The 13,792-nt window shown below is 35.4% G+C and overlaps 1 protein-coding gene across 12 annotated transcripts in view; it reads right to left on the reverse strand.

The window, feature by feature from the left end:
* Positions 1–567: 567 nt before the first annotated feature.
* NIN (ninein) overlaps positions 568–13,792 on the reverse strand; it is a 102,674-nt gene continuing 89,449 nt past the window's right edge. For 3 of the 12 annotated variants that reach the window (XM_061180832.1, XM_061180827.1, XM_061180828.1), the window contains 6 exons: positions 13,464–13,613; positions 12,467–12,514; positions 10,883–10,984; positions 6,655–6,855; positions 3,048–3,161; positions 568–954 (listed from right to left, as the gene is read on the reverse strand). In XM_061180832.1, coding sequence (XP_061036815.1) covers positions 745–954; positions 3,048–3,161; positions 6,655–6,855; positions 10,883–10,984; positions 12,467–12,514; positions 13,464–13,613 — 825 coding nt within the window. In that variant the 3' untranslated portion in view covers positions 568–744. Of the gene's footprint in view, positions 955–3,047; positions 3,162–4,787; positions 5,037–6,654; positions 6,856–6,880; positions 7,006–10,882; positions 10,985–12,466; positions 12,515–13,463; positions 13,614–13,792 lie in introns of those variants that run through there. The other 9 variants (XM_061180829.1, XM_061180826.1, XM_061180834.1 and 6 more) reach the window with 7 other exon arrangements.

A 13,792-nucleotide genomic window follows, 5' to 3' on the forward strand; every position in this document is an offset into this window, starting at 1 on the left:
ATGAAACTTCTAAGAAGGAAAAAAAAAAGAAAAAGACTGTTTAAAGAAGGTAAAGTTTTAACATTAGTTAACAGTGCAGTTGAGTAAATGAGTTTTATATCTGTAATACATAAAGAGTGGTAATACTGTCATAGGTGTTAGAAGGTAGAGTTCTATGGACTCTGGCATTTCTGACCTCAGTGGTTATTAAGACCAGCTTCTCTTACCAAACAGAAAGTCTAACAATTAATTCAAAAAACCAGAACTATTAGAAACGGAATGACTTTTTCATATGTAAATGTATGAGAAGACATACATTTGGTTATAAAATAAAGATCAAAACAGCCAGCTAATAATTTCTCAACTTTTAAATATCTGCAATTTACATATAAACTTATACATAATAGTAATTTTCAAAAACTCATTCAAAACTGGGGTTTTAAGATTCTTGAGTTGTTTTCCTATCACCTTCTTGGTGGCTATTAGAATATTTTTAAAAATTTGAAGCTTGGGAATAATTCAAACAGTGAAATATGTATTTGTTTGCAACTTCCATTACAGTCTATTTAGAAAAACTAATTACAATGAATGGAGATTTTAATTCTGTTGCTGGAAGTTTTACGTTAGGCTTAACTTTAAGCGATTAAAGTTTAAAAAAAAAAAACCAAAAAAACCCCACAAAAAACAACGACTGAGAGAACATACTGAAATGCTCCATCCATTTCAGTAAAGTGCACAACTATGAGTGTTTATCCTTTGGCTTGGCTATGACCTTAAGGGAGGTGTAGAAGTCAATGGTGCTGGTGTCAGATTCCTGACTATATTACTGAGGCTGGCAATCTTCTCCTCTAGGAGGTAATTTTTCTTCTCTGCTGTTTTTTGTCGCTGTTCAGTTATTTCCAGAGCTTTCAACAACTGGGCATTTTCCACATACAAATCCTTCACCATCTCATCTGCTTTAGTATTCTTGCAGAGCTAGAAACAGAACCAGAAACATCTTGACTCCATTTCTGTAATTCTTTTAAATTTAAGGTCTGACATAGGACAGTTGTTTATAAAGGCAAATGGCTTCTATCAATTATATTATTTCATTTTACAATACAGCTTTAACATCAGACCTGGCACCAGGGATACAAGTAGAGCAAATCCACTTATTCCAGGCTGTTTTTTTCCTAATATGTTTGTAGAAGTCACTAATAAAAAGAACAAATTGATATTTGAGGGCTCAAAAATGAAGGTATTTTTCAACCTAATAAATTAGGTATTATTTCTTTATTCATTCTCTAAAAATATCAAAATACTTTTATAACTTAAATTTCTGAGGGTGTGAACTGTGTTTAACTGTTATTAACAATAGGTGCCTGAGTTTCCCATTCATAACCACATACAACCTACTGATTGTTATAATACATGAGCCAAATTTTAAAATAAAGAGATAAGATTTGGCAGTTACTTTTCCTTAACTCTTCCTCTTTGTATAAAACCTTGTCTAGAAGAGATATTCTAATCTTTATGGTTAGAATATATAGTCTTGGTTAGGGTGGGAAAACTTGTCAGCAGCCTTAGGATAATTTTATTATTGCTCCTGTTAGTTAATATCTTATAATCTCCTTTCCCTCATTATACCTTTAACTCCTCATTTTACACCCAGTTTCAGGCAGGGCATCTACAAGTATCAAGGTTTAAGGGAATAAAGAAAACTAAGGAGTGGCTAATTAATTTAAATAATAGCATTTCAAAGGGCAATGATAAAGACTATCACACTGAAGCCCAGAACCTAAGTGACTGGCAAGTTTAACATAATACTAACATACTTTCTATCGAACTCTTTTTATACAACCTTTCCTCCTTTCCTGCCATTAAAAAACACTTTGATGACTCTTATCTACTACAGAATGAAATTCAGACTCTGTGGCTTAGCACTAAGACCCTCTACTGTCTGCTCTTCCCTATCTCTCATGTCTTTTTCTTCTCCCAGGACAGGATGAACGGTTAATGCCAGTGTTTGTAGATGACCACACCCCATGTTACCCATTTTCTTTATTTTTGAAACTGCTATCTGGCCAAATGCTTAGTACTGTGAACTACACTAGTAGCTGTAGTAAGTGAACTACACTCCATATAGGCAGGATTTTGTTTTGTTCATTGCTGTATTTCTAGTGCTTAGAACAGAACCTGGCATGTAGTAACTATGTGTTGAATAAATGATTAAAGGATTGAATCAATAAATGTAAATACAGGACTTTCTCTTTCTCTCCATTCTGTGTATTAAGATACAGGGCTAAGGAAAGTTCCTGTCTACCTCTGCATTAAGACTTTCCCTTGGAATTATTCTTCTTGGATTTTATATATCTGAAAAACCAGGTTGGGCAATTTCCACCTTCCCACTCCCGCCACAGGTTGTCTCAATCTCAGATTCCAGAGAAGTTATAAAACTTTCCTAGAAAGTAGTCCTTCTTGTATGTCTCTTCAGTGGATGCACAAATAATTTCTAAGCACTGAGGCCACACCTGCCACCAGCAGGAAAAAAGGATCAGGCTACTTAGTGGTCCTGAATTCGAGAGTCCAGATTCTAATTCAAAACACAACCTTTTGGGGTCTGGCTATAGCCATAAGGTTGTTTTTGAGGCTGTCATAGCTGTTGCAAACAGGAAAGCTAAAGTTACACTTATTATCCCCCAATTTTTTACCAATATAAAATTTCTTTTTATTTAAATAGGAATATTTCCTCTCTGGGGAAAAAAAAATCTATAAAAATTCAATTTGAATTGAACCTCATTAGAAATGCTTTAGGTCCATGAGAGTCACTGCTAGCAAATATACATTTTTTAAATTGTAGACAAACATATGACTCAAAAGAACTTTGGAAAAAAACAATGTAGAATACAGAATTCATATTTTTGAAGTGGTATGGGAAAGAGTGACTCCTAAATTCTTCTAAACATTTATAATAGAATTTGCTTTTATTAGACAACAAAAGTTAACAAGTTAATAGCAATAGAGGAATGTAAAACTGGAGTTAAAGTTGAATGTGAGGTGGGTGGGTAGAGATGACCTGGGAGGCTCACTTGTTCTTTGAGCTGATTCACTTTCTCCTGAAGAAGCCTTTTCACCAGTTTCAATTTTTGTTCAACTTCCATCATTCGCTCCTCCATGACAGTTACCAGGTGTTCCTGGTTTCCCTGAAGGAAAGAAAAAAAATTGTATTATCATTTGAAAATCATGCCACACAAAAGCACTAATAGTTACTTTTCCCCATAAAATGCCTAGAGAAAGGACAGCAAATGTTTGTCTTTGAACAGGAAGGGTGGATTTCTGATGAAATGGGAGCTCTGAACACTGCATGGGTTGCACATGTTAGAAAAGTAACCCTATTAGAGAAAGAATCAAAGACAAAAAAAGAATCTTACCTGTGTTACCATCTTCCCCTGAGATAAAGCAAAATTCTTAAAACCCATAACTTAAGATCTGTGTGTACTTATTATAGTAAAATAGGTATCCAAAGTAAATTAAAAGATGGTTCTCAACCTTTCATCTGTGATTTGGGTCTTTGCAATACTGTGGGCCTCTCAACAACAAAATAATCAAAAACTGAGTTTATTCAGGATCACCTAACATTTCCAATTAGCTTGCAATATGTGTCTGTTTTTCCTTTGAAATGGCTGATTACTGTGAGGGTGTTTGTTAGTGTTTCTAATAGCCTCTTCCTGCTAGTTATTCTGGTTATTGGTTTCCTAATTTGACTTGTCAATGTGAAGCACATATCTGAATTGGAGGATGGGTTTATCATTAGAACAGATTTAAAATTGAAAATCTCCCCATAAAAAACTCCTAGACAAAACAATAGGGCAGAAAAAGGACTGCTTTTTCAAAACCCACACAACTCCTTAATCCATCACTCTTGTATGAGGAGAGAAGGAGAAGCCTTCTCTCCTCATACAAGAGTGATGGATTAAGGAGTGTGTGGGTTTTGGAGCGCAGAGGGACCTGGAACAAGATTTAGAGTGCAACTGACAGCCCTTTCTCCCAGTCCACCAAAATTTTCACATAAAGAATTTCAGATTTTAAAAGGTTCTTCAAATGTTTAAGCAAGACTCAGGTATTAGTGGCTGATGGCATAACCTGTCCTTAAAAATATTCCAAAAAGGTGTCCTTTAAAAAGCACAAAAAGAATGACCAAATGTGAGTTGAAAGCCAACATTTGTTTGGATATTAAATAATAGCATTTATTCAAGCATAAAAGAAAGAAACAACTACGCCATGAGACTAATTTGAAGAGAAAAATTGTAGTAGGCAAAAGACTAATGCAGAAATTTCAAGAAACCAGGTCTTAAGAACATCTAAAATCCTATATTTTAAGTTATAATGGCTTTTTAAAGTTCAAACATAAATGGAAAATGCCAGATTTCCACTTGCCTTAAAAGAAAAAAAAAAAAAAAAAGCTAAACAAACCAAAAAAACCCCCAGATAATTAATTCAAAGACCACGGGGCATGGCAAAAGACTGGGGAAAGAGGAAAAACAAAAGCAGTCATATATTTAAAATTTATTTTATTTCATCAAAAACTTCCTTTTTCCTGTCAAAAAAGTATTATACATCTTATATAAAACAGTATAAATAACCCTGATTTTCTTCAAATGTCACATATAAAAGTAGTACCTTTTGTTAAAAATAGTTACAACATATGGAATGAGAAAATATATAGAATACATCCTTTCAAGAATCTCAAGTCCACACTCTTTAAATCGTATAAATAATTATGTGTAACAAGCTGAAATTTGTGAATTTGATTCACAAAATCTGTCATTTCTACATAAATAGGAAACATAATACTGCAAAGGCTTAACAACAATAATAATAATAATTAATAAACTTAAAAGAGCACTTGATTCCAAAACATTTCTCAGCTTATGTCTCTGTTTGTGTGGTGTGTGTGGGTGTGTGCATTTGAGTATCTGCCATGGTAAGAAATGCCATCAATAACAGCCCAGTGTTCACAGGTGCCCAATCCTTCTGTAGGAATCTGCATGCACTGCTCGCTGCTCCGGTAGCAAGGCCTAGAGAAAGAAGGCAAGTGGTACACTTCACCCTGATGTCAAGATTGTTTTTAGGGGGAGTCTAAATTCACACATTTATAATGCAAACAATTTTAAAAGCAAACATCAATACTACATATGCAAGCGAAGCAACACAAGGCAGAAGAAATCACATCACTCCACACACAGAGACAACGTGCAGATTCTAATAGCATTCTGTATTCTTAAAATTAGTGTCAGCTTAGTTACCAGAAACAGGAGAGCCTGCCATGGCATTCTAGTGAGAGCAATAAGCAGTCCACCTTGCCATCTGGAGGAATTCTTTTTTTTTTTTTTTTAAGTACAAAAGTCTTAACAAATTTTGTCTATCTAATCCTCAAATAATTGAAGTAAAAGGATTAAACATTGGTGGGTGGGTTGGGAAGAGCATGTTTTGAAAATAGTGTATATGAGAGAGCAATGAGTAGGATCTTAGTCTAATCATTTGGTTTAAAATGTCCATTAAAAACTGAGGTCAAGTTTTATAATTCATTTCTATAATGAAGAGTTGAAGCATCTGTCCAACACCCACCATCACAATTTTAATTCTGGAATTAAATTTTAGTATTTGGAAATTGAATGTAGGAAGCTTCCAAAAACATGGATTTTAAGCCTTTGTTAGAAAGAATAGATGACAGAAGTACATCATGCAAAAGCATAGATATATACTAGTAGGAGAAGAAAACCAAGTTGCTCCAATGTATAATTATGGTGCTAATGTGACTTTGCAAAGCCGTGGTGAGGGGATTACAGAAAGAGAGGTGGGAAATTCCTTGTCAAACGTCAACTGAAAAGCAAGGTATTTGAAAACAGAAGAAGAGCATCCAAACTAGAACAAACTAATTTAGAATTCTACAAACTAAGGAGTATTTTTAATTTTATTCCTAATTCTGAATAAATGGGCAAGACCAAGGAGTCAAGAGACTTCTGAAAGAGGAGAATCATGAATGAAGCACTAAAGAGAAATAACTATTTGAAAACTTAGGTAATATAAGATTGTGTCTGGTAGTGAGCTGGGATAATGCTAATTCAAAGAGAAGGGGAAGAAGATCTTTATTTTCTTAAAAATAGAGTTTTTCAAACTAGATCATTAAAAAAATAAGTGAACTATGTCAACTAAAAGAGTCACTGATGACACACTCTACTTTATTAGTTGAGAAAAGTCCCCATTTGTGAATTCCATGGAACTCAGCAGGCTATACTCCTCTGGTACAAGAAAACCCAGGATGCTTTGTTAGTAATACATATCCTAGAGTTGCACTTGAATTCTGTAATATCTTTGGCATTAGACAAGAATGTTAGGTCAATTGTGCAATATGCTCAAGTGATCCTGAGACTTCATCATCGATTACAAATGTGCAAAGGAGACCCAGAACACTTAATTACCTAGCTTAGAAGCTGAGAGCTCAAAAGCAGCACTGCAAAAACCAAAACCAAAACAGCACTGCAGTTCAGTGGATTTGTAATTCAGGTAAGGTGTAACTGTCTGACAAAAGATTTAGGTTCTTCATCCCCACATGTGAACTGGTATAACTTTCAAATAAGCAGGTAAAATTAAATTAGGTGATCTGAGTTTACTATTAGAAAAAGATCCTCATACCTGTGGTGTGTTGATTTCAGAAGTCCTGTTTTCAAGTTCCTCCTGCAGGCACTGGTTTATCCTTTCTGGCTGTAGCAGCTGGTATTGAAGCTGCAGAAATTGCTCCCTGGGAACCATTGGACAGGCTTGCTGCTGGAGCAGCTGCAGATCCCAAGCATGAGGGGATGGGCTAAGCATCACAGTGGACCTCAGGTGCTGCATCTAGAGGATAAGGGCAAAGCCCTGGTCAGCTGCAGTGCCTTCAATCAGAGAGTTGCCCTTGAAAGTGGCAAGCAGAGAGTAATGAAGTCTATGAATTCATTAATGGCCTCTCAGACTCACTGGTAACTTGCAAACAGGCAGCACATGATCCTGAGTAAGAATAAAGAATCATTTTGCTTAGGAGATAATACATTTAATGAATAAGCAGGCCTTAAAAGTTTTAGACTTAAACTGTACTTCCTCATTCTTAAGTGACTCTAAGACATGAGGTACGTGATGTACATATGTCTGAATTCTCCTTTTTTCTTCTTACGCTAGAACATTTAATTATCCCTCTTTAAAAACAAAACAAAACAGGGTTGGAATAGGCAAAGGGGAGAAAGAGGTTATGCTTTAGAGTTTTGCCACTTACCATTCATAAAGATTCTTAAGAGCGAATGTTCAATGATTAAATTTTTTCCAAGTTAGCAATTTGTTTTGAAGACTCTCATCTTGCATCTCAAATTATTTTAACCTATCTTAGTTTATCAGACAGGCAATTCTGGGGCATAAGGTGATACCCCAGAACATCTGGGAATTGAAGTACATGGAATGAAAGTATTTATTCAAGACAATGAGGAAATGGTATGTGTATTGCATGCCAAAGTTGGGGCGAGGGAAAGGAGAAGGCACTGCATTTGGCTAGTGAAGCATGCCACTTCACATCTGTCAACACAGTCAGCAGACACAGAGCTCAATGGAAGACATGCAACAAATACGACCAAGTACTAAACTCAAGAAGAAGCACCCCCAGGCATGTGAGAAGGGGGAAAGGCCCTCTAAGACACATCTATAATTAAATGTTATCATGAAACTTCAGAGCCACTATCCATTTCCTTAAATCTAAATTTCTGAGGTGGGGGGTTACCCATTTTGAAATATTTCTAGTTATAGATTTAGAAAACCCACCACTTTATTTTTAAGAATAAAGAATATGGAGAATTATGATCCCCTGATTTTATATCAGTGGGATGATTTTCTTCACACACGTCTTTAAATACTAAGGAAAATCCTGATGTAAATGTAAACAGATATATTCCAAAATTAAAGCAAAATGAAAATGAATATTGGCTCTTACCTTAAGTATTTATTAACTGTCATAGTAGTAGAAATGATTACATGAACAAGGAGTTTAATGAGATGTCTCCATGCCATGAAATTCATTGAAAGAATGTTCTACCTTCACACACTATCTCAGGCAGAGAACTGCACCCTTCTCTGCTAGTTCCAACCACAGAGTTCTAGGTACAGGTTAGCCACAGATAAAACAAAAACAAAAGAGAATTAAGGAGTTATAAAAAGAGGAGGAAAATATGAGTTATAAAGAGATAGAACAGTACAAATTGAGTATATTATATACCTGACCATATGTGCTCTAGTCAGTAGGAACTTATAAAGAACCAACATTTACATTTCTCTGTATATAAATTTTACAGATATTAAAATGTCTCACAGCTCTAATTCTGCAGCCACTTCCACATCTATTGCAATTTGGTTGGTTTACGAGCTTGCTACCTTTACCTCCACCCATCCCAATATAATAATTCAGAAGATTTCAAGTCCACTATGGAATGGACCTGATGTTAAATACCTTGCCATGTGGAGATGCAGAATATAAACTATAAAACATTTTTGTTCAAGTGTCTGAACTGTTGGCTAAGAGGTACACAACAGACTTTAAGAATTGCTAATAGTCTATAACCCTGTTTTTGGGTGATCAAAATGAATTGCTTATAGAACACTGCCTCATATAGTTGAAAAAAACCCTGGAGTGGGAGGCAGATTCTTCCATTTTCTTCTCTAGTGATTTGGGATCTTCAATTACCCTGGGGTAGGGCTATGTATTATATTACATCAGTGACTTTCAAACTGGCATATAGGGATGAGGAGAAACCCCTTCCCCCAAGGGGGTGCATACATCAGATTGAATCACCTAGAAAGCTTTCCCTAAATTCCTTGATCCCAAAGATTCTGATGTAGGAACATCTCCCTGCCTGCTTACTGCCTCTCCCCCAAACCCGATGAGAATCCATGCCAGAGTGAGAGGCATGTACCTATCCCTCAGGTCAGGTGGGCACAAAAAATGGTGTGAAACCACTGTTCATCCTCAAATTTGGCCTAATCTATAGATATCATAACATCAATAAAAATCCAATTTACAGGGCCGGTGGGAAGGTGGAATGGAGCGTTATTGGTGAATGGTTAGAGTTCCTGTCTGGGGTGATGAAAAAGTTTTGGAAGTAGTGGTGATGGTTGTAGAACATTGTGAAAGTAATTAATGCCACTGAATGCCACTTAACAAAATTTGTCATTTTAACCATTTATATCTCTCTCTATATATATACCTAGCACAATTTTTAAAATAATGTAATATACCCAAACCACTGAATTAGACACTTTAAATGGATGAACTGTGTAGTGTGTGAATTACATTTAATAAAGCTGCTGAAGAATCGAATTTATATGTCTGTACAGAATTCACAGCTCAGTCTTATTTCTAATGAAACTTTAATTAGAATAGTGTATGAGATGTTCTTTTCAGTGTTCCAATTAAAAATTCATGCTTTTTCTTTTTCCAGCTCCACTGCCAAGAACACTCAATTTCCCTTGTCCATTAGCAAATATTTACTACTAGATCAGGGAGAAAAGTAATGAGGGGAAATTGCTTATGATGATTAATCATGTAAAGTAGGATTGGGAGAGAAGGGGGCTTCTGAGGCCAGAGAGAACGGTGGGAGAAGAACTGGCCTGTTGGCAGAGCATTTGGAGAGAATCTGACAGTGATTAAGTATACCCTGTTACTTTTCAGTCAGGTACCAGACATGTCACGCTTAGCTTCAGATATCTTATTCATTAGAGTATATAATTATTTCATCAGAAAAGCATATCTACATCTAAACACAGCCCGCAGCCCAAGGTTTTAAATACGTTATTATACGCTGTCAGAGAAATAAAAAATGGTTTGGATTTCACTCTTTATAGTTTCACTAATCTCCCTATTAGTGGATAAATCAGAGAACATAAAATTAACAGAAACCTTAGCGGTCATTTAAATGTTAATGTGATAAGCTTGCCCATATTTCATATCTAAAAACCGAGCATCTATTGAAACTTATCTTTGCATGTATCCAGCTTCATGAAAGAAAATATTTACATATCTCTCTTCCTTCCTATAATTCTGGCTTAAAAATATTTGTATACATAGTACTTTTTAAGAGCACAAAAAGACATTTTCTACCCATGCCTCTATGCCTTATATAAATTTTACAGATCATTAAATGTTGGATTAATTAGTATTTTCATTACCCAAAGCAAAGTATCTCAATGAAGTTTTTACTTATTAAGGAGGATTTTACATAAGTTGTTTTACATCCTATAATTGTACTTGGTATTCAGAAAGCAATCTATTAGACTGGAAACTCAATGTCCAAGCTGACAGGTTTTACAAATCCACTTTTATATTTATCAGATGTACCTCTCCCAAGGCAGTGCTGAGTTACAAATATAGTAATGAACAAGAGCAACACTTGAAAATTAAGCCTCTAAATGCTAATGCTCTTAAATTCCCTGCATGCATTTCCCAACTGAACAGGTTGTTACAGAGCAATCACATCTATAAAACACTACACTGTGGGAGGTATCAGGCAACTGTTAAAACCACAGCAATGGCGAGAGAGCTCTGAGCCTCTTGGTCAGTACTGAACAGAGTCCTGCCACTTGAATTTGATGAGGTATAGGTCCTTGCATTTTAGGATAGTCAACATTATTCCTTCCTCTGTGAAGCAGTATATATTCCTATGGCTGTGTAATTAGCAAAAATATCTATCAAACTTGGTAAGACAGACCAAAGAATCCAGCTTGGCAATGTACTTAGATTTTCACTGTTTTCATAATAGGAATTTAATGCTATGCTAGTCTCTCTCAACAAATGGCTCATTCATGGATTAAAATATTCTTCATAGCTAAGGCCATTTGCTTAAAAACTTACCTCCATTAGCTGCTCATCCAGTTTTACTTGTTTCTTTTTCAGGCCTTCATTTTCCAAATGAATTGTTTCTAATTCTCGTTCAAGGGAATTCATCTGACTAACCTGTTAAAAAACAAAAAACTCCCTTAAAAACAAAAACAAAACAGTTGAGTTGCTCTACTTTATTTTGACGAATTTACGCTAGTCACAAATCTCAACTCTTGGAAGAAAACTGAGTTCATTCATCAAGGGAAAACAACAAACAATATAATTCAGTGCACTGATTATATTTAGGTAGTCTAGTTTTAATCACCACTCCTCACATAGAACAGATTCCTAAGGCAGGTAGCTTTCAAACTTCAATGCCACTCACTGTAAGAAGCACATTTTCTCTTGCAACCCAGTACAAACACCCACACCCACATGTGTGTGTGTATATAAATATAAATATATATATGCGTAATCAGTTATAAGTATATATCACTAAGAGAAAACTTTCATGAAATTATCTTTACCATGAGCCACGCACTCTGATATTTTCTAGTATAGTTTAATAATTTAAAATGCTGGAATTTAACTAGATTGATTTCATGATCCTCTACTATGGATCTGTAGTAGGGAAAAACATGTCTTAAGGCAAAGTTTAAAGGTTTAAAACTGAGAATACATAAACCTGATTTCTCCTTTCTCAATTTTAAAGAAGAAATTTGAAGATTTTATGAGTATCCTTTTTTGGAATTCTCTTTATTACAGAATCTTATGAGACTCTAATGAGCTAGAGGACACTGGGATTCAGAATATTGCTAAGTAGAAAACATATGACACTATTCTAGAGTGCTGATTTTTGTTTCTATCAAAAAGAACAGAGGAGGGTAGCAAGAATTGTTAAATGGAATTAAGTGTAATCTTTCCAAGTACATTTAAATTCACTGTTATTTTAAAACCTATCATTAGACTTTTCCTTTGGTGAGCAGCTAGGTGAAACCCAATGTCTTTCTGAAAAGTTTAATTGAATGTACCTAAACTTAAATGACATTTCAGCTTTAGAGCACAACCAGTCTCTTTACTGCCAATGGTCATAACTTTCACAAACTTAAAAAAATTTTTTTGAAATATTTATAACAAAAGGAAATGACTGTTCATCATTCTTTCCAGATTTTTAAACAAACCATAATTTTCAGAAGAGAAAGGTAATACAGGCATAGCTTGTTTTATTGCACTTCACTTTTATTGCGCTTCTCAGATACGGAGTTTTTTACAAACTGAAGCTCTGTGGTAACCCTGTGTCAAGCAAGTCTATTGGTGCCATTTTTCCAATAGCATTTGCTCACTTTGTGTCTCTGTGTCACATTTTCATAATTCTCACAATATTTCAAACTTTTTTATTATTACATTTGTTATGGTGATCTGTGATTAGTGATCTTCAATGTTACTACTACAACTTGCTGAAGATGATGGTTATTAGCATTTTTTAGCAATAAATATTTTTAAATTAAAATATGTACATTTTTTTTTAGACATAATGCTATTGCACACTTAATAGACTACAGTATAGTGGAAACAATTTTATAGGCACTGGGAAACCAAAAAATTCGTGTGACTCACTTTATTGTGGTGGTCTGGAACTGAACCCAGAGTATCTCCAAGGTGTGCCTGTAGTGAAAACTCTGAGTTTAGTTCAGAAAAAGAAAGGAAAACAAGTAACAACAAGAACTCCCACAGTAACACTGGCCTAGAACTCTAACTTCACGGAACCAAGAATAGAAAACAAACTGAGTCATGCTACAGAGGTTTAACCACGTAGTAGCCAGCCTCCAAGAGGGTCCCCAGTGATCCCTATCTTCTGGTATTCAAACCCTTGCCTTGTCCCCTCCCCACTATACCAGGATTAGTCTGTGTGACCAATAGAATAGAGCAGAAATGATGGTGTGTGACTTCTGGGATTAGCAAATAAAACATACTACAGCTTCCATCGTGGTCTTTTGGGACCTCTCTCTCTCGTATCACTCATTGCCACATCCTGAGAAAAGGCCCAGGTGGTGAGGAGCTGAGCCTCTGGCAATCAGCCAGCAAAGAACAGAAGCCTCCTCCTAACAGTTGTATGAATAAATATGGAATGGATTCTCTAGTACCAGTGAAGCCTTCAGATAAATGCAGCCTCAGCTGATATCTGGACTGCAGTCTCAGGAAAGACCCTAAGCCAAAACCACTCAGTTAAGTTGCTTCCAAGTCCCTGACCCACAGAAACTGAGACAATAAATGTTTGTTGTTTTATTACATAGCAATAGTTAACTAATACAGACCATATTAAGATGTTCCTAATATTCAGGCTATATATGTTTTACTAACTTATAGAAGCTTATGATACTAATGAAGATAATTAACCATCTTTATAAAAACTTTAATTGCTCCTTTTTAGCGATCACTCAATCAAAAAGAACTATGATACTGTTTTGACAGGATTACAAAAGCATAGATATAAGGAAGAACCAAAATATGCCATTGTAATCATTTCCTGGAAGCATGCAGGGGAAGAAACATACACTTAGGGATGCATCATAGTCAGAACATAGCCACTTGGTATTAACTCTCAAAAACTCACCTTCCTATTAGTAGGAGATCGTTCCTTTTGAAACTGTTCACACTCTCTCTTTAAGCTCAACTTTTCCTGCTCTGTGGGCTTCACAGTACCTGATGAGTTTAGATGTTTTTGGTGCTTAGGAGGAAGAAGGTTGGATTCCAGTTGACGGACCTAACAAGAACCAGTATAAGAGGAAGAAATGCTAATATAACCACCCAGCCAGGAAAAACAAAAAGCGAACATAAGGAAAGTTTGTATTCAGTTCTTGGGTTTTGTTGTATTAAGAAAACTTTTTCCAGTCAAGTCTGCCAATTCGTGAAGCTTACTTTTTTGGATTTCAAAAGATCCTT

The sequence above is a fragment of the Eubalaena glacialis genome, chromosome 2 (assembly GCF_028564815.1).
Source record: "Eubalaena glacialis isolate mEubGla1 chromosome 2, mEubGla1.1.hap2.+ XY, whole genome shotgun sequence".
In the NCBI taxonomy this organism is placed as follows: domain Eukaryota; kingdom Metazoa; phylum Chordata; class Mammalia; order Artiodactyla; family Balaenidae; genus Eubalaena; species Eubalaena glacialis.